The following is a 20,213-nucleotide window of genomic DNA, read 5'->3' on the forward strand; positions in this document are numbered from 1 at the left end:
TAAAGGCAGAATAATCAAACAAAACTGAACTCTTAACTGAAACATTTAATGAAGTATTTAATTAAGGTGTTTTTAATAGTGATTTAAATGCAAACAGAATTAATTCAGATTATTCTGGTGGCACTCTGAGCCTCCAGCCTACTGCAGTACATTCTGAGTTAAAACAGGTCACAGTCGTGTATCACTGGCCACCAGATAAACTGTTAGTCTGTACATTTAATGCTTCATATACATCCTCCATTAGTACAGTATGAACATGTATATGTAATAAATAAAAACATAGCAGTTGATTTTTCAGTGATACTGGCTGAAGTGATGTTAAAATGATAGTTCTGCCCTTCTTGTTGTCATATTTTAAACCAGAGCCCTGAGTCATCGTGCTGCATTCACTTCACCTGGGAATAATCAGACACATCATTTCAGAGCTAAAAGCAACAAGGAAACAATCTGACTCAGTTAAATTCACCAAGATTGTACTTTTCTGTACTTTTGTTGCTTCTGTTCAGCATTTTCACAGTAACAACGGACATATTATTCCTTACACTGTTTCCTCTGATATTTCCAAATTTTGTCCAATATAAAAATGATGTATGTTATTTGGATAAATGGAACATTATTTTTTTTAGCAGTGTAAATCCTGCATCAGTCAGACGCTGAGACGCCTGTAATCAAGTGTCTCAGAGCAGCTAATCAGTCCTGACCCAGAGTTGGTGGACCAACTTCCTGTGCAGAGCAACAGGAAATGCCTGTGCCTTTCAACATAAAACGAGGTCTTCGCTACCTCACAGCTAGAGGGAACGTGCTGTGTGCAGAAATGATTGGTTTTGCGTCAATTGTTGGTTTCTACATATATCACATTTGCATTTTACGAGTCTCACTACAGTGATTACTCTGTTGGTAACAGTTGGCATCTGGGGCCTTATTTAAAACAGACTTGCAATTAGTTCTGATCTTATGACTAAAGCAGAAAACCACGTACGAGTAGTTATTTATTAAACCTGACTTTGATATGGAACTGATCTTGATTGTTAGTCCACACATTCTCCTGCTAGGTGTGTATGTGGGGTCACTGCAGCTGTGACTCTGATGAACTTTGAGAAAAACAAGAACACACACTCCCAAGCTGCAGTTCTTTGTCAACCAACTACTTAGTCCAATGAATAATACGAGTTGCATGACTTCATTGTCTTCTACCATTACTGTGATCTCAACATCCAAAAAGTCTGATTTTGTCTTTTGGTCCGTCATTGACTAATTCTTTATTCGGCTGCATTATATGAGGCAGTCACATGGCAGGTGTTGTCAGTTAAGTTGATTTTATATTTATGGATCACAGGTGTCTAAGTCACAAATGGGATTCTTAGAGCAAAGTTTTTTTATGTTCATCATCTTTTATGATTCAAAGGTAAGCACACAGTTGCAAATGATCAAGATAAAGTTCAAGTGTTAATCTAAGAATTGTTTTATAAACGGGGCCCCTGTACTGACGCTGCTGTTAGTCTCAGGCTGCCCGCTGTAAACCTTCCACCATTCATGCAAATCATTAGTTCACTAACTTGTTTATAATCACTGGTGAAGGAGCCATGATGACATATTTCTGTTGGCTTGGCCCTGGTTCCCTCTGAGGGCTTTCACATTTTGGATTACTGCAAAAAATAATTGTCAGACAGAAGTTAATGATCCTTCCAAGTTTTGTTCATCAAGATAAAACATTTCTAGAAGTAAAAATCTAATGTTGGGCTACAAACAAATGTGTGACTTCAGTGTCACCACCACTACGCTTCTTACTACACTATGGAATACACGCTGCAATTTAACAGCTTAGATTGATCAGATTCTGGTAGATATGAACAGTGTGTAACTGAAGTGGCCTGTAAAGACGGAGCAGTGAGTAGATGAGTCTCCGTGTTCACTGTGAGGACGTTTAAAGTCCTCAACAACCTCTCTGGTCTCATTTAGACACTTTAGCAACCGCTAACTGTTTTAAACACATGAAGAGCTTTTGTAATTCACAAATGCTGAGAAATGTTATGTTGAAGAACAAAACATGAAAATCTGTTGAGCTTGTGTTTAACAAAGACCTCGTTTCAGACATCTACCCAAAAACCTTCTGACTTTTAGACGATGGAACAGGAAGTGCAAAAATGCTAATTTGTGTTCTGGTTTCAGGACTCATACCTGCAGCACTATTGTTTCTCTGTATTTCCCACCACAGGGTGACATTAGAAGTAAAAAACCATCTCCACCTTCACAAGTTAACGGCAGCTGAAACCGTCCTCAGTTCTTTTTCAACATCATCACTGCGTGTAGAAAAAACTATACAGAACGTTATTTGCTGATAATATAGAAAGTGTAAAATATGATCGAGTGTGAAATCAAAAGTTTAATCTGTTAACACTTTTTCTTTAACGTCCACCTGACTGCAACATTCATCAGCTCCGAGCTCAGCTTAATTTCAGCATGTTGTTTTTGCTACAGTACAGCAGATTACTCTCATGAGTTACTTTTTTATTAGCTACATAAAATGGTTCATGTTTGTTTATTTTATGTATTTTTCTGGTTTTGCAAACCTGATTTGTAGGTGTGATTATAGGATGTTGTCTGAATACAGGCCCAGACTTTTCCCACAGGACGTGAATGCAGCATTATTACAACCACTTGCATAAAACAAAATAACTAAACAAGTAAAATGTTCCTCGGTGTCTGTCCGTCCTAACAACGTCCTCCTCCATCAAACAGCAGTGCCAGCCGTTTCCATGGTTACTGCGTTATCTCCGACAGCGAGGGCAAGCTAGCTGAGGATTTTGTGGTAGGGGTGGAGGTTGAGGGAGGAGGTGAAGGCTCTGATGTCGGTGATGAGCGTGGCGTCCTGGAGCGAAGGCGAGGAGGCCGGCAGGAAGGTCAGCTCGCTCACTTCACCGTAGGCTGAGGAGGGAGGGTTGTCGGGGGTGGCGGGGCTGCAGGCGTCGCTCTGATCTGGTGAGTCGTTCTCCTCCGTCCCGAAACCGACAACCTGAGCCAGAAACAGGCGTACTGAACATCAGCTGCTGTGCTAACTTTATTGTTTTTTTCTTTTAACATCTTTTGTCTCTTCTGTCTAATTATGGTCACTAAAGGTCACTTTCAATGGTGGTTTAGCATTTTTAGCTTGATAATTAAAAACTGTCATTTAAATTTCCTCATGAGCGTTTTGGGACAAACATCTGAATGACTTATTGTTTAAATCTGTCTGATGCATGTGGTAAAACAGATGGTGCCTGTGTTAAAGTTTGTTAGCATACTGCTTTACTTTAACTCAGATCTGTCAGAGCAGGTTTCTGTCCTCAAACAAACTTACATGAACGCTGAGCTTCCTGCTGCTGTTTCTGTGCTCCAGGAACCAGGAGACCAGCTCCTCCTGACTGAAGAGCTTCAGGGCCTCAATCTGCAGGAGAGGACAGAAGAGGTTAGAACAGAGACCAGAAACAAAGACCTGCACCCTCACCAGCTGTTAAGTTCTGTAGGGGCTTTCTACAGCCCCACAACCATTACCAGGTAACGAACCCTCAAACTGGAGAGAAACGGAGTGCCGCCAGCAGTCACTTTAACACCTGTTCGTCTTGACTTTTAGCTCATCATTCTTCTACAGTGTTTTTGTTTTCTGAAGGAAGATCTTTAAAATCTCACACTGAGCTTCTTTTATTGTGCTTCACTTTTGACCTCAGACTTTTCTAGTGAAGCATTTTTCTAATCAGAATCACTTTTTATTCAAGTTTGCAATACGAGGACTTTACTGTGATCTGTTGGTGTAAAACAACAAACAATACTTTAGACATAATAAAAACAGAAATAGAGTTTGACTGATTTTACAGTAGGTGAAGACTGTCCACATTTATTCAGAAGTGCAAAATGTTTGACCTGGACTGCGTGAGGTCGCAGTAGATACGGATATTTGAATATGCAAAAGAATATCCATGTACGTGTGGACTAAAGCTCTTACTGGGATTCACAGATGAGGTTAAACAGGCGCGACTCACCTCCTTGTCGAGCCTCTTGAAGACGTACTGCTGTGTGACGACCTCAAACCAGTTGCGGTCCACTTCTTCTCCCAGGTGGGCGTCCTCGCACTCCTTCAGCTTGATGAGAGCCGTCACCTGGGTCTTAAAAGCTTCCTCGCTCAGACCCGACAAACGCTCGCCAAAGCTGACCAGAAACTCCTCGATCTTCTCCTCAACGAACTCCGTGCTGCGAGGACAAAGAAGAGGAGCGTTTGCACAAAGAGTTGGACTGTGGTGCTCCACAGAGACGGCAGCAGAGGTCAGCTCACCTGAATTTAGTGGCCTGTGTTTCCACGGTGACAGAGAACCCCAGCACCCCTGAGGTGTTCCTGCAGGTCGGGTACACCTGGTACCTGGATGAAACCAGAGCATGTACTGGACAGTTTAATGGAAACAGCATCAACACACAGGGTTCAGTTCATACCTTGTTTTTTGGAAAGTAGATAAACAATAAATTAGTTTCACATTAATTAACGAGTTTGTCTCACTGCTCATGAAGTTCAGTGATTCATCAGACTGACTCACCCCAGTGTCTCCTTCGTCCTGAGGAAGTCGAAGCAGGGCTCCTCCATGTGCATCTGTGGACACCAGTCCAACGTCACACACACAAGCAGGACTCATTAGACTGAAGTTACTCTGTTTTATTATGTGCTGAGACATTCACACTCACCACCATCAGCTCCATCAGAGCGTGTTCTCTGAGGTTCTTCAGCCCCGACTGCAACACACAGAACCAAACACGTCAACACAACACAAAGATGTGACTTTCTACAGAGGGAAACACTCGATTCAGAGATCCTGCACTGAAGTAAAAGTACAAACACCACACTGTAAAAATGTTACTTAAGGGTCATTCAACGCCAGTGCACTACACTTCTGTGTAGTATTCATGAAGATTTTCCCAAGAGGGATTATTTTAATTTCCTTGAAACTTTTATACGTGGAATTGTGAACTTTATAATTTGGCTGTTTTCCTACCTGGTAGTAGACGGTGACCTCAGAGTTGGCGTCTCCTTTGTTGAGAGATTTGACTTTACACAGATGTTGTTTCTGAGGCAGCTCCACCACCCGGAACAACACGGGGACCTCTGCTGACAGAGGCTGGAACTGCAGCTTCCTGCAGACACGCAGCACATTTATAAACCAGTCTGAACTGGGACCAGCATCCAAAAACTCCTGTAGGTCTCTTAAAAGTTCAGCTCATTTAAAACAGACAGACAGATTCTGATCTCATCTGACAGATGAATTAGAAATCTGTCTTTTAGTTAAATTAACAAATCAGTTATTTAAGGGTATGATTATCATGTGAAATGTATAAATAATGAAGCAGGATACTCACTCGATGAAGTACTGCAGAAACTCCTTTGACTCCTGATGGAGGAAACAGAGTGAGATCTGAACTGGAAATGTTTAATATTAACTGTACAAAACCTCTGAGTGTGTGAGAGGTCTGTTCTAATAGTTATAGTTAATCCTTTGAGCCTACAGTGAAGTTTCATCTCCCTAAGATCTGCACAATCTCAGCCAAGAGGTTGTTATTCAAACAACAATAATTGATAAAAGTACTGAAATAATTCAGAATTTAAAAATGCAAAATTCAATGTGTTTTCTTCAAATTTAGTAATTAGGAAACATATCAGAAAAAATTCTTAATGCAGAAACATAAACTTTCTATTTTTTAGTTTAAAACATTCATTTTATGAGCAGAGAGCAAAGTTGTTTTTTGATATGTTGATATTTTTGCTTATCGTGATGTAATCTCTTAGATTATCTTGCGACGTTTCACATCCTTAAAATCTGAGCTAAAAGGCTGCAAGTCAATAAACCAGAATGACTGATCAAATTAAACTGTGTCTCTGTTGGTTTATTCTCTACATCACAGACGTCAGAGTGTGTCGGCGTCTCACCGTGCTGGTGAAGTTTCCCTGCACCAGCCCCTCAGCGTACAGCTCCGCCTTCAGCCCGGAGACGAAGGTCAGGAGGTCGTCGACGGTCAGACCCTTCATGACGGCCTGATACTTCTGAATGACCGACCAGCGACAGTGCTCCAGGATCAACAGACGGACGTCCCTGAACAGACAGAAACATCAGCCTGTTACAGAGTCTGTGTGAGTTTGTTCAGTCACATGAGATTTAAACTACAGACTAACGTTGTAGAGTCAGTTCACCGACACAAGAGTCAAAGATTCAACTGCATTGATTTACGATAAAAGTAAAGACCTGAACATGTTTATTATTTTATTATATTAGCTCCACCTGAGACAAAATGCAGCAGGAATAATAATCAAAACAAAATGTCTGACTCTTGGTATTTGTAGGTTATACAGAAGATGATGAAGTCACTGTGTGTGTTGCAGCGTGTGACACGTACTTGCCGAGTCGCTCTGGTTTGATGAGGATGTTGAAGTAGGTCTTCTTCAGCTGCTCAGAGAACATGGTGAAGACGCCCGGCTCGGCGCTGAACTCTGCCAGATGATCCACGATCAGCTTCAACAGCAGCTGGAACACCAGGAGGGACAATGTTCAGGTAGTTGTACTTAACTTATGTAATTCTGTTGTAAGTTACCCTTAGATTCCACCAGATACGTGTTGCTGCGTTACAGCTCCGCCAGAGGAGCTGATATGTTTCACTTTAGTCTGTGAGTTAACTTCTGCGCTGCGTATCTGCTCCGTCCAGCTCCAGCAGCCCGGAGCCCTCTGGAACAGATACGCTGGACTGCTGTTTCTGACAGATTCTGGATCACGACGAAACAGTTCAGCTGAATTTAGCATCGAGCAGACAGGAAGTCACGCACCGAAACAAAAATATAACATCCGCTTACTTTTCAAAGTAAAACACTCTGTGTTGACACCAGCACACAGATCTCAAAAAGAGACCAACAGAAGCTCTTCTGCTGATCCTTCGGTTGGGAACACTTCCTGTTGTTGTTTTTATGACACATACTTATAACGGCGGTTGCGAGTAATGATGTGATTATCGCAGGAACTCCTCTGACTCGCGACGCCAGCTGTCTACTGTTCTGTGCCGAGGCGGACTTAAAACGCAACCGGTGGGGGTTACCGGACGGCGGAGCAAAGCTGGAGCGGAGCTGTAACACAGCGGACACGTATCTGATGGAATCTCAGGGTTAGTAACACTTTTATCTCCACTACATTTATCTGACAACATGAGTTACTGGGCAGATTTCCACTTTACCAGTCACAGTATAACCAACACATAACTGGTTGTTAGAACAGCTTTAAACAGTCACGAAAGTATAACACTGTGTGTGTGTCTGTGTCCTGACCGGCAGCTTGTGGTTGAAGCCCTTCAGCCGGATCACCAGCCCGTGCTCTCCCGCCACCAGTTTGTACTCCAGCTGAGCCACGTCGGCCTCGTAGGCCGGCTCTGCCAGGTTGTGAGCCAAGATGTTCACAAAGATGTCGAACAGCACCAGACTGAAAGAGGAACGACATGGTGAGACACAGCGAATCCTCTGATGCTGTAATAACATCAGTTCATCAGGTGTAACGACGGTTTCTTACTTCTCAGGACTCTTCTGGATCATCGGGGTGATCAGGTTGAAGCGAATATAAGCTGGAAGACAGAAAACAACGTGACTGAGTCACCAGAAGTCTGAGAGTTTCCTTTGTGTTCTTATTAATATTGACTGTTTCTGCTGATATTTATCTCAGTTTGTATTAATTTACATCATCAATGACATCGGCTTCATTTTTGCACTTTTTTAACTTTGATCTGAGTCACATACACTGTTATACACCTGTACAGGTGAGCTAGCTGTAGCATGACTGTAGCTCTGGTGCTGAGACCATCACTTCACTGCTCTGTGTGTTTTCTCCTGGATGTCTAAATTTCCCCTTGAGATCAGTGGAGTATCTAAATGAATTCATCATGTTACTGAAAAGTCGAAAACATACATTTTGAATTATTTGATGTTTCAGTTAAACATTTAAACGACAGACTCATTCCTGATGTCTGTATGGTCACATTCTCCCAAAATTCAGCCTGACAGATTTTAATATCTTTTAAAACTTGGTTTTGAACAATGTTTGGAGAAATTACATGTTTTTCTGTAGTTGGAGGCTATAAACTGTAAAAACATGAACTTTTTCTTGAGGTTGACAGGGTGAATTATCCACCAGATGAAGCTGTTGAACCTCAACAACAGCAGGACCTGATCCATGTGACCAGTAGACGTGTGTTGAGACACCACAAGAATCTTAAATTCTCGTTGTGGGATTTAAAATGATGATGACAGCGTTCACTGTTGTTTCAGGCTGAGGTGACGACTCGACTCACCTTTGGGGATCTTGAACTTGTTGTCCTTCTTGTACCACAAACATCCTCGATCCGTGTTCACGATCCTGACGGGAAACTCAGAGTCTGGACAGTCAGACGTCTTCAGGGTGAAGTCCGTCGCTGCAGCACGAAGAAGAAAAACACCATCATGAGTCTGATGAACAGCTGACTGGGGTTTATAGTTGTCGGTCTCGATGGATTTTATCCAGCGATCACAACTTGTGTTTGTACTGACCGATGAATTTGTTCTCAGCAGGAAGGTGGAGATCAGGGTTGAGTTCGAAGTCTCCTGCCCAGCGCTGCGCCCACTCGTCTGAGATGTCTGATGACACAAATCAAACACAACCAGGTTTAATAAAAGTGTAAACAAATACAGGAAGGGGCTGAAATCAGCTTCACCATCATTATTCAACATATATATATCCTCTTCCATGTTTTACTATCCACCTAACACAACATCATTTTTGTGCACGCATCAGATTTTTTCTTCCAATAAAAATACTGTCAAGAAGTACAGAAACTATGAAACAGTTACTCAGCACACTGATATCATCTCTGCAGCTGTGGACTCTAATGGTCCTGAAATTAAATGTTGAGTCTGAGAGAAGAGTGAGTAGAGATGCTGTCGGATCTGAGACCATAAAAAAGTCTTGAGACGGGTCGTCAGTACAGTAAAATGGCGGCTGCATCAGTGCACACCAGCAGTAAGCAGGAAACTGATCCTCAAAGCTGCTTCAAGATAAACTTTCTCTGAACATCACCTGCTAAAGGAACTTTAAAAGGAACTTTTTTAACTTGACGACCTTCTACAGGAGAGACAGCTTGTGTCATATAAGGTTTTGATTTCATATTTTTATTACAAACAGTCATTTTACTGTTATTTGGTTGGATAAGAAAACGCTGTCTCGTTCAATGTAGTCAGAAGTTTTTTAGTAAATGGCTGAAATAAAAAACACTGAGGGGAGTTTTACACTTAAGATTATTTTTTGGACTTTTCTGGCTTTATTGATAGTACAGCTGAAGAGTGTGACAGGAAACAGGGTAAGAGGGGGAGTGACACGCAGCAGAGGGACCCGGGCCGGGAGTCGAACCCGGTTCCGCTGCAGAGCCTCGGCACACGGGACGCACACGCTACCAGCCGAGCTAAGCGTCGCCCCGGGAGTTTTACACTTTAAGTTAATGCTTTAATGCTCTTTTAAGAAGCCTTCAGGACCTCAGAGGTCTGTCTGTTGTCTGTGTGTGTGTGTGTGTGTGTGTGTGTGTGTGTCTGTCTCACCCTCCATGCTGTAGCAGGTCCCGAACCATTTCTCTCTGAGAGAACAGTGACCTTCGTTCTCTGGTGACAGCAGCAGCAGGTTGGCTCTGTCGGGGGTCAGCAGGGACAGAGCAGCACTGATCACCTGAACACACAAACACTCACGTCACTGTTCGTTACAATACGACTGCACACGACCGTCACTTCACTAAACACGGTGGATTAAATCCATGATATCTGATGTAATAACGAGTGAAGGAACGAACATCCTGAACATTTCAACAGGAGACGGATCAAAACACAAAGTTTGAAGCTCTATATCAATGTACATTTTCTCAGAGGGTAAATAAAGTGTTCTGTATGAAAGAACAGGGCCTGGACTCGTTGTCTCAGACTGATCCTGGATCAGATCTGGTCTTGTGGTCCTGGTTACCTCGGGGTTGTACTCAAACATGAGCTGGTCTCCGGTCAGGAAGTCCTCTTTGGGAAACAGCTGCATGTTCTCACAGATGTTCTCCACAAACTCGATGGGATCCGTCTGTCGGTCCAGATCAAACAGAGACGACATGTTATTTATCACTAATCAAAAAAATCAGCAATCATTACTTTACGTTACTTCTGTATTACGTGTGTGTGTGTGTGTGTGTGTGTGTGTGTGTGTATGTACCTGCTCCTGATAGTGAAACTCGTTGGCTTCTATCTTCTGAATTTCCTCGTAGATCCTGAAAAAAATAATATAAAATAAAACATTATGCAACATTAACAAGACACTAAAGATCAGATTCAAGCAGAAATGTACAAATATCTGTGTGTTAACATGTTTATATGATTGGTTTTGGCTTTCCAGAGTTAATCAATCAATTAAAAAACAAACGTTAATGTGTGTGTGTGCTCTGACCTCTGCTGGGGGTTCAGGGTCTGCAGCATCTTCAGGTACTGGAAGACAAAATGGACGACCTGCACAGACACACATCATGTTGTGTTTGAGTTATGAGACACTGAAGATGTTTCTTATCAATGTGTGTGTGTGTGTGTGTGTGTGTGTGTGAGAGTGTGTTTGGACCTGATAGAAGTTCTGGTAGCCCTGGTCAGTGAGGGTGATGGAGATGGAGAAGATGGAGTAGGTGGTGTTCTGATCGAAACCCGTCTCACTGTTTCCTCCAAACAGAGCCAGAGCCCAGCACCTGAGCACACACACACACACACACACACACACACACACACACACACAGTATTACAGTCCTCTGCTCTCCTGCAGGATCGACTCTCTCAGTATCTCAGTTCTTGGTGACTCACTTCTTCCTGAGCAGCGACAGGATGCTGCCGGTTCCTTCGTGTCCGATCAGCCAGGAGATGTAGTGGAGAGGCTTCACCCTGACAAACAACACAAACACACTCTGTGACGTCGGATCGGACCGACACACTCGTCTGTACGTCAGCTGGACTGAGACCCGTCTGTCTCAACACGTTGTTCCCAGAGTCTCAGAGGAGCTGATGTTCTGGCACGACTGTTACATCTACATGGCTGAACACACGTATTGTGAGTCACTCTGGATAAAAGCATCAGACAAATAACTGTGAGGTTAAAACCAAGTGCACTGCAGGAACACAACATGACGAATAATTCATGACACGACAGACAGTAACCCGGACAGCTGTGAGAGAGACAGATCAGATTCACAGAGAACAGACAAAATACAGAGTGGGAAGAAACTGAAATGCTGCCGTGTGACTGTGATACTCCAGATTGTGTCTGCGTTTAAAGGAACAGTTCAGTTTATAAAGTCAGGTGGAGTGTTGTAGTCCACAGAACAGTTCTGGAGCTTCACAGCAAAACAGAGCTGCAGCGTTCTGCTGAACAACTGAAGCAGCTGGAGACTTGATTTAAAAGAGAGAAACAACCAGAGAAACATCTGTGAAGCTCCAGAACTGTTCTGTGGACCGCGATACTTCACCTGACTTTATATCCTCAGGAGGAGCAGAGGAGGACTTTATATCCTCAGGAGGAGGAGAGGAGGACTTTATATCCTCAGGAGGAGGAGAGGAGGACTTTATATCCTCAGGAGGAGGAGAGGAGGACTTTATATCATCAGGAGGAGGAGAGGAGGACTTTATATCATCAGGAGGAGGAGAGGAGGACTTTATATCCTCAGGAGGAGGAGAGGAGGACTTTATATCATCAGGAGGAGGAGAGGAGGACTTTATATCCTCAGGAGGAGGAGAGGAGGACTTTATATCCTCAGGAGGAGGAGAGGAGGACTTTATATCCTCAGGAGGAGGAGAGGAGGACTGAGTTGATATTTTTGGTTGACCTTATTGATTCATTAGAAGATCTCATCAGTCTCTGCACCTGTACATGTTTGTGAAGCTGTGCTGGACTCACCTGTAGTGTTTCCCCTGTGGCGGTACGGCCCAGCTGATGGTCAGAGCGTGAACCTTCCTAACAGGAACAACTGCAACAAACACATTAATATATATCAGCTTGTTTAGTGTGACATGTAGAATCAGATCAGAGGTCAGTTTCCCCATATTTGACATTAAAACATATAACAAACAGCGTCTGACCTCTGTAGAGTTTGTTGAAGGCCGGAGTGTCAAACGGCTGCTGCAGGTGGGAGAAGTCTGCCTGAGGTTCACCGCTGGAAACATGTTAAAGGTTTTTGTTATTTATCTGATTAAAACAGACGTCCTGAGAGGACGAAGACTGATTTTGTGATCCATTTACATTTTTTTTTCAAAGTTCGGTGAAAACAGGTCAAAGAAAAAAACAGTTATAGAAAAACAATAAAAATCGATCAGTTGATTGACTTCTGTTTTCAATTTGACATTAAAGAGTTGTTTGTCTTTTTTTGTCACAAAAGCCAAATTGTATTGATCGTGATTCCACTGAGACGAACAATAATGGGGAAAACTCACTTCACTTCAGTCTCTTGTGGTTTATTTAAAAAAAGGAAATGATTCTAACAAAAGAAAAAAAAAAAACTTTTTGCCCCCCAAATTCAACGATGGAAAGAACAATGTGTAAAATCAAAAATGAACCACCAGAAAAAGACAGTATTACATTTCATTAAGCACTCATAGATCAGATACACAGATAAAAGTACCAGTGAGTCGACGTGGTTGAGGTGAGTAATTTAGGATCAGACAGTTTATCATCAGTCAGGATAACAAACAGAAAATAGATCCCAGATGTTTGTGTGTGTGATAATGTCAAATCATCGACAATAAAATGTTCAACGTAATAATCTAAATAGGGACAGAAAGCGTGTGTGTGATGACGATGATGATGAGGAGGTCTTACTTGTTGGGAACTTTGATGAAGATCTCTCTCACCCACTGCTCCAGAGTGTCCAGAGTCTCTGCACAACAACACCACAACTCAGTCAGCTTCCCTCTGGCAGCGCAGCATGCTAACGTTAGCTGCAGCTTGGACAGCATCAGAACAGCTGAATATGTTTCTGACCTCCAATCAGACATCAGCTTGTTAGTATTCACAACATGTTGTGCATTAAGTATCAGCACAAGTTTTGTCCAAATTGACTTCTACTGATTGCACTGAACATCATGAAGAGTCAGAGCTGAAAGTGTTGAATGTCGACATCTCCACAGTTTTTTGATGAATTTAACTGTTCCTCATCTTTTATCCACCAGCAGCTTCACATTCTGTGTGTTACGAGCAGTTCAGCCTCACAGCACTGTTGTCTGATGACGTCTGGTGAGTTTGTGTTCGTACCTTTGGACTGAACGGCGAGCGTCATGTAGTGAGCCGAGTAGTATCTCTTCCAGAAGTGTCGGAGCCGCTGGTAGGTGTTGATCTGTTTCTCTCTGGGCTCGTGCTTTAATGTCTGAGCGTTACCTGACAGGAGCACACGTTCAATAGTGAGGACACGTCAAACCTGAAGACATCCGTTCAGAAGAAACTACAAGACAGATTTATCACCGAGAAAATGAAAACTGAACATCATCAGAGGAGAAATTAAAATATTTATGACTTTTTAAAACAGTCTAAAACATTTCCTTCTGCCGTGGTCTGTGAATGTGTGCGTGTTCTTACCCCAGCAGAATTTGCCCATCGGGTGTCCGGGTTTCGCCAGACTCCCAAACAGCATCTCCTTACGATGCGAGTCAGACGGCCTCGCCAACTGGTACTCTGAACACAGACGAGAGCAGAGAGGACGACACTCAGACAACAACACGAACCAGGATGGTGCTAAATAATTAATTTCATTCATAAAGTTAAAATGCTTTTAACTCTTTTCATCAGAGCCCGACAGATGCTGCAGTCTGGGGGCTGATGCCGATATGAGGATATGTTATGGAGGCAGGATGTCGACTGGCAGCGCCTCCTTCTGCTGCTGTCGCCAGCACAGAGGCATAAAAACCAAAGTGTGGCTCTGACTGAACCATCTGCTCGTCAGTCTGGACCTCAGAGAGCAGAAGCGAGCAGACGACATGAAGTTTGTGTCCGTGTGGACTCACCGCTGTCCACAGCCTCCACCTCCCTGTCGATGGCATCTTCTATCATCAGAGGACAGATGAAGAACTGAGCCCACCTGAAACACACACAGATTAACTGTCAACTCCTCAGTACTTCAAAATTCATCTGTTTGTTATTTATGACTGATTGTTTTTGGTTTCAGCTTCTGTAAAGTGAGAATGTGTTTGTTTTATATGATGATGAAACTGAAGAACTTTGTTTTAACTGTTGATCAGACAAAATAAAAATACAATTCAAAACATCAAACTGGACTCAGGGAACGTGTCATGAGATCTTATAGAATCTGTGACATTTTATCAAACAAACAATTACTTAAATATCTAACATGTTGATATGGAAATTTTCTGCATAAAATGTCTAAAAACAACCTTGTTGTTTTGTGTCCAAACCAGGTCTGCACGATACGGTAGAAACAAATCATGTTGTGATTGTTTTCAAAGACAGTTTGACTGTGATGACTCCTCGTTAGTGATGAAGGTCATTTTTGCTTCACAACTGTAAAAACTATTAAGATCCTGATGCTGTGACCTTTGTTAGAGTCACATGTTGAAGATGTCAGTCAGGACGTCTCTGCAGCGCTACAGAACTTCATTATAAAGATGTTTGTCTCAGATTTTACACAAAACAGATCGCAGCTTCTTGTGAGTTGGACATCTGTTATTTTACTGGACATACGGCTGCGTTTCATTTAGGCGCCTGTCACTTTAACTTCCAGGAGAGTCAATCTCAAAATCGAAGTAAAAAATGATCTCGTCTGTGAAGCTTTGTGCATTTCTGAGCGGCACCAGATAAATTTTAATCAGTACTGGTGGATGTTTAACAATGAAGACAATAACCCCCAAGATCACACACTAATTATGTACTTTGTTTTGGTCTGATTGAGAGAACAAACTGTGTGTTTAATAAGAAAAAGAACCGAGTAAGTGTCTGAATTGTTGTAAAGCCCCAGAAACTTCAGATCTCCTGCAGTGGGAACATTTTGGCAGCTGCTTTATTCAGATGTCAACGACTGAACCTGAGAAATTCAACCTGCAGGCGTCTCCTCGTCTGTCGTGTTTCCACTCGCTCTAAAAACACCAACGGTACCGACGTGGCTGCAGCGAGGACATCAGTCGGCCTGTTGGCGGGCGGCTGAGCGCTCGTGCTGATCTTTAATGAACCGGTTGACCTCCCATCAGACCGACAGATGGCCGACAACAAGCTGCCATCAACACACGCAGGACGCTGGCCTTCGTAACAGGGGGACGCCCGAAAACTCATGTTCCAACAGGAAACTCCCGCGTACCGACCTGCAGCTCCCCGTCAGTCACAGACCGGACCTACTGGAGCTCAGCCAAAGTCGGTGAACATTTTGTTTTCTCTCTTTGTGGTAAAAACTTCTTAAAAAATTAAATCAACCTGCAGAAAACCAAAGAAACACGGCTCAGTGTCTCTCTGGTGAAGTGACTGTGGGCCTCACCTGTCGAGCGCCTCTCTGAAATACTTCCTCTGTACGTCGAACTGGAAGATGGTTCTCTCGCAGTCGGTGGAGGCGTTGTCGCTCCCGCCGTGCTTCTTCAGGAAGGCGTCGAAGCCGTTCTCTGCTGGATATTTCTCACTGCCCATAAACACCACTGGACATCAGAGAGGAGCAGATAAAACAAAACCAGGAGAAGATTTACAGCCAGAAACATGCGGAGGAAACAGGACTGTGTTCATTTTCATCAAGGTGACAGAAGAAAAATGTCTTAAACATTTCATCTGTCTGTACTCTCTCAGTGTCAGCTGTTACTACTTAATGTCTAAAATCATCAGATATGAATCTGGATTCAAATCAAACTCTTCCAACACAAATACAAGACAGGAATTAACTGATACTGACATCAATGTGACAAGTGCTGTAACACGTGACACGTCCAAACAACACAACGCAACGCAACGCAACGCAACACAACACAACACGACATACTGCACGTATTTAATGTTTGCACTTGATGGTGTGTTGTGTCACATGTGGTTTGTGAAAACTGGGTCTAATATCGACTTTGTTGAGTGTTGGGTGAAAGAATGTGTCGTCTCTGAACTTCACGTCCTGCTTCTGGTCTCAAAGTGTCAGAGAACAAACAGACGTGACACAGAAACAGGAAATGACTCTTCAGTGCCGTCTTGTTTCTGAAGTGTCGGCTCTCTGCTGTCGCTGACTGAAGTCTGTCTGACGTGTTAATGAGCGGAGTCGGACAGCCGTGATGATAAAACTCATGTCAAGCTGCTCTTTGTTCTGTTGGACTCACTGTGCTCCAGGAAGTGGGCGAGGCCGGGCAGGTCGTCGGGGTCACTGAAGCTCCCGACGCTGATGCACAGAGCCGCTGCCGCCTGCAAACACACAAACACGCAAACACACACTTTAAGACCTCAGAGGATTAACCTGGATTTAGGTGTGTGTGTGTGTTAAAGGGTCGGTGTCCAGTAGAGCGGCAGCCATTACTCCACTGATCAATTAGCTGATCCAGAGGAGATTAGTTACCATCCATTTTAATCATCACTCAATGTTTCCATCATCTTGGTGAAAAAATGTCAAATATTGTTCATTCCAGCTTGTTAAACATGAGGATTTTCTGCTTTTCATTGTCATTTCTGACAGTAAATGAAGAATCTTTGTGTTTTGGACTGTTGTTGGACATTTCCTTGACATTTCTATGGACTAAATCAAGCGATTAACCGTGAAAATAATCAGCTGATTAACTGATGATGATTGAAATAACCAGTCAATTAGAAAAACACAACGAACACAACAAACCTGACAGTCAATTTCAACAGCAAAATTTATTTTTAATCATAAAACTTTCTTTTCAAAAGGAAAAAAGAACTGTTAAAATACATTGCGTGCAAACACAATCACAGACTGAACTCACAACGCTGAATCTTCTTCACCCACCTGCTTCTCAGAGCTCCCTCTCTTCTTCTTCCCCGTGCTCTCCTCGTCCAGCTCGTCGAAGTCGCTGTCCTGCTCCTCCTCCTCGTCTTCCTCCTCGTCCTCCTCTGACCCCTCGCCTGAATCCCCTTCTTCCTCACCTTCCTCCTCTTCCTCCTGCTCTCCATCCTCTGCCCTGTCCTCTCCGTTTTCACCGCCTCCCTTCCCGTCGGCCCCGCTGAAGTCGGAGATGAGGAGCGCTCTGAGGCCGTTACTCAGCTCGATGTACCTGCAGAGAGAGTGAGAGCGGATCAGTGTCGATACCACAGCGAGCTCACAGAACTTCAACTGGACTCTGTGTTCTGATTCTGGTGAGTGAGCAGCTCAGGAGACAGAGGCTGCCTGTACATCTGTAGCTCAGTGACATTATTCAACATTAAACCACTAAAGTCAGACGTCTCAGTATCACGACAACAGACACACTGAATCATTTCCATTTTTTCGACTGATACTGATTATCAGAAATTAATGAGACAGATAATTAACATTTGCTTCCGATATCATTTGAACAACCAGTGAGGGAATGTAACAACGTAAAACAGTATTTCCTTTTTCTCCCACTTTAAACTTCCTCTCCACTACATTCATTTGATAAATTAAGTTTCCAGTTAATTTGCACATTCAGTATATTAGTATATTAGTTTAGTTTAAAAATTTTAAGTTGTGACGTGTAATCAGATAGTGATGTGTCTATAATTCACATCCTACGTTAGCAGCCGTCGTCTTCTTCGCTGCATCTGAGGACACATTTCATCACTTTTCTGCACGTTAACGCCACAAGAGTCACAAAAAGCTCATTAAAACACCTGATTATGAGCGTGTTTTAAATGATGATCCACAAAAGAAAACCAGCAGTCTTTTGATGTAAAACTGCTAAAACATGCGACTCTTCTGTTTGTGAAGCCTCGTTTCTTGTTTCTTCTCTGATGGTCACATCCTGTCTGACATTTAAACCAAACACAGCTCTCTCACCTGTATTTCTTCGGGTCACTGGGCGATTTGATGATCTCAGGGTCTCCCTGGTCTCCTGCAGCGACTCCTCCAGCTCCATCTTCGTCTCCAGCAGCCACCTGGTTCCTGACATCCTGTGGCAGCGGCGGCGGCTCACCCTGGTCTGCGGCAGAAACCTGACCCGGCACAGTGGCGCTGCTCGCTGACTTGTTGGTCTGAGGCATTTCAACAGAGTCTTCTGGAGAGACGGAGCTGCAGACGGAGGACAACACTGATGCCATGAACATAACAAACATTTCTTGCTGGTACACACAAGGCCAAATGTATGTGGACACTCCCACACAGCTGTGCTCATGATGCTGTTTCCTGTCTTAACATGACAGTTTCATCTGCACAAAGCAGCTTCATCAAGAAACAGTTTTCCCAGTTTGATATTGAAGAGCTTGAATCCATCAACATCAGTTAGACCTCGATGATGCTGAAGTAATCTGTCCAATCCACAGAAATGTAACAGCCGATAATCTTATAACTGATCAAATATTTTTCCATTATTAACATATTGAATTCTTTGGGAAAGAGCCTGACGATGGGACATCTTTCACTGTAGTCTGTCTTTTAATGATCTGAATGATTAACCAGAAAATTGAAAAACTGATCACAAGGTGAATCTGTTGATTCACTAACATCAAACTGCTGCAGCTCAACAAGGAAATGATTCCCTGCAGCATGAAGAGGCTCACTGGTACGAACAAAACAGATCATTATATGAGCTTCAGCTGAACTTATCTGTGGATTTTACATTACAATCATTACATCAGAGCCAGTTTGGACAGATGCGATGAATACAGCCTGCAGTGACTCTGTAAGAGCATGTGAGTGTGTTCTGAAGAAAGCTTTAATTACTGCAGATCTTTCCTTCCATCAGTAACATAATGAGCTGCTGCAGAAACCTCCAGCCGGCTACAGCATCATGTGGAAGCCTTCAGAAAAAGAGGAAGCTGTTACAGCAGCAGACAGTTCCGGGATGACAGTCACATACGGCTGACATTTGTTAGGTGTCCACATACTTTTGACCACGTCAATTAACGTGTCCTGACAGGAAGAGACTGTTACTGATACATGACACACTCCGTGATGATAATTGCTGGATCATATGTTTGCCGAATTATAGATGTCATGTTCTGTTTTCGTCACTATCACACTCGAATATCATGATGTTAAATAAGAGAGGAAGATTTAAAATATCTTGTTTTGTCGCTGCAGTTTGGTGGCACTGTATCATCGCGCGAGAGAGCTCCATGGCACAGTATGCAGGTTGATTCAGTTCGTCGCCGGTGAACAAAACCCTTCGTTAATGTTCAGTGATTTAGTGGAGGGCAACAGTTAGCCGGTCTACGTTAGCTGTCCTAACACTAGCGAGCTAGCTGGTGGAGCTAGTTTAAAATATCCACAAGTAACATCACGACAATTAGTGTGAATTAGACCGGATGGTAAATTAGTCGCGTTAGCCTCTGACCGGTTTGGTTAGCTGCATATTAGCTTTCAGTAATCCTGCTGTTGAGAAAAGCACAGCGCGGCTAGTTTAGCCACACCGGCTACATCCCGGAGTAGTGCTGTATGTTGAGCGTTAGCTAGCAGGCTACACCTGATACCTGAGACGTGACGCAGCGGTTTGTTGCTCTCTGGCGGGAGGAGATGCTCACCTTCGGTCCAGTTAGCTTAATGTTGATCAAGTTTGGAGTTTCGGTTTCAGTCCAGCAGCCTAGCCTCGGCTCAGATAGCAGTTAGCCAAAACAAAGCCTGCGATTGGCTGAGCGCAAGTCGATCACAGAAACCCGAGCCGTCTGATTGGTCGACATATCTGCGACGACAGAGGTAACGTTTGATTGACAAACACTGAATTAAATGTTAGTTAATGAGACAAAAAGCAGTAAAATCCAGTAAAATCGTAAAAAAATGTTTCAAATAACAAAATGACCTAATAAATCTTTAAATCATTAAAGTTTACAAAACACGACTGAAATTAATTAAAACGATCTGACAAACAGTCTTCTGATGACTTTAAATCTAACACAGTTAATAGAAACAGAGTTGTTCAGTCTTTCGATGTCTTATGTTACAAAACGTATATATGGAGCCGTCCCATTGTGACGTACTTGCTTTTCTTATTATTCTGAGTGATTTTAAAATCTCTCTGGACTGACTGCAGTAGATTCACCTGC

The 20,213-nt window shown here is 43.0% G+C and overlaps 2 protein-coding genes across 17 annotated transcripts in view; one reads left to right on the forward strand and one right to left on the reverse strand.

Annotated features, from left to right (window-relative positions):
• Positions 1 to 7,738, forward strand: part of frem1b (Fras1 related extracellular matrix 1b) — a 60,289-nt gene extending 52,551 nt beyond the window's left edge. For 10 of the 14 annotated variants that reach the window (XM_037115109.1, XM_037115111.1, XM_037115112.1 and 7 more), the window contains 6 exons: positions 3,377 to 3,534; positions 5,920 to 6,145; positions 6,395 to 6,564; positions 7,021 to 7,164; positions 7,331 to 7,494; positions 7,570 to 7,738. The gene's annotated coding sequence lies outside the window, so the exon portion shown is untranslated. Of the gene's footprint in view, positions 1 to 3,376; positions 3,535 to 3,991; positions 4,297 to 5,919; positions 6,146 to 6,394; positions 6,568 to 7,020; positions 7,165 to 7,330; positions 7,495 to 7,569 lie in introns of those variants that run through there. The other 4 variants (XM_037115102.1, XM_037115104.1, XM_037115106.1 and 1 more) reach the window with 4 other exon arrangements.
• On the reverse strand, positions 45 to 19,843 carry nrd1b (nardilysin b (N-arginine dibasic convertase)). Of its 3 annotated transcripts, none has more exons than XM_037115115.1 (31): positions 19,695 to 19,843; positions 18,013 to 18,243; positions 17,005 to 17,269; positions 16,361 to 16,442; positions 15,550 to 15,703; positions 14,072 to 14,145; positions 13,647 to 13,742; positions 13,326 to 13,448; positions 12,894 to 12,951; positions 12,158 to 12,231; positions 11,976 to 12,045; positions 10,889 to 10,966; positions 10,656 to 10,776; positions 10,491 to 10,549; positions 10,260 to 10,314; positions 10,026 to 10,130; positions 9,614 to 9,737; positions 8,573 to 8,659; positions 8,338 to 8,457; positions 7,563 to 7,614; positions 7,325 to 7,475; positions 6,409 to 6,536; positions 5,945 to 6,107; positions 5,377 to 5,408; positions 5,016 to 5,154; positions 4,708 to 4,755; positions 4,563 to 4,615; positions 4,307 to 4,390; positions 4,017 to 4,224; positions 3,338 to 3,424; positions 45 to 3,013 (listed from the first exon to the last, which is right to left on the reverse strand). In XM_037115115.1, exons 2-31 carry the CDS (start codon positions 18,213 to 18,215, stop codon positions 2,792 to 2,794), a joined length of 3,315 nt encoding a protein of 1,104 aa, XP_036971010.1. In that variant the 5' UTR covers positions 18,216 to 18,243; positions 19,695 to 19,843; the 3' UTR covers positions 45 to 2,791. The 3 variants fall into 3 exon arrangements, with proteins under 3 accessions (XP_036971010.1, XP_036971011.1, XP_036971012.1); XM_037115116.1 differs by having other exon boundaries at positions 19,644 to 19,786; XM_037115117.1 differs by lacking the exon at positions 19,695 to 19,843 and adding an exon at positions 19,508 to 19,531.
• Between the last annotated feature and the right edge of the window lie 370 nt (positions 19,844 to 20,213).

This window comes from Acanthopagrus latus, chromosome 11 (genome assembly GCF_904848185.1).
Source record: "Acanthopagrus latus isolate v.2019 chromosome 11, fAcaLat1.1, whole genome shotgun sequence".
In the NCBI taxonomy this organism is placed as follows: domain Eukaryota; kingdom Metazoa; phylum Chordata; class Actinopteri; order Spariformes; family Sparidae; genus Acanthopagrus; species Acanthopagrus latus.

Bases quoted from the DNA above. Each gene is read 5' to 3' on its own strand.
- nrd1b (XM_037115115.1), bottom strand. From the start codon at position 18,215: ATGCCTCAGACCAACAAGTCAGCGAGCAGCGCCACTGTGCCGGGTCAG. The intron at 12,952-13,325 runs GTACGAACACAA...GTTGTTGTGCAG, and splicing joins GCTCGCCGTTCAGTCCAAAG to AGACTCTGGACACTCTGGAG. The intron at 10,550-10,655 runs GTCCAAACACAC...GTGTCTGTGCAG, and splicing joins GCTACCAGAACTTCTATCAG to GTCGTCCATTTTGTCTTCCA.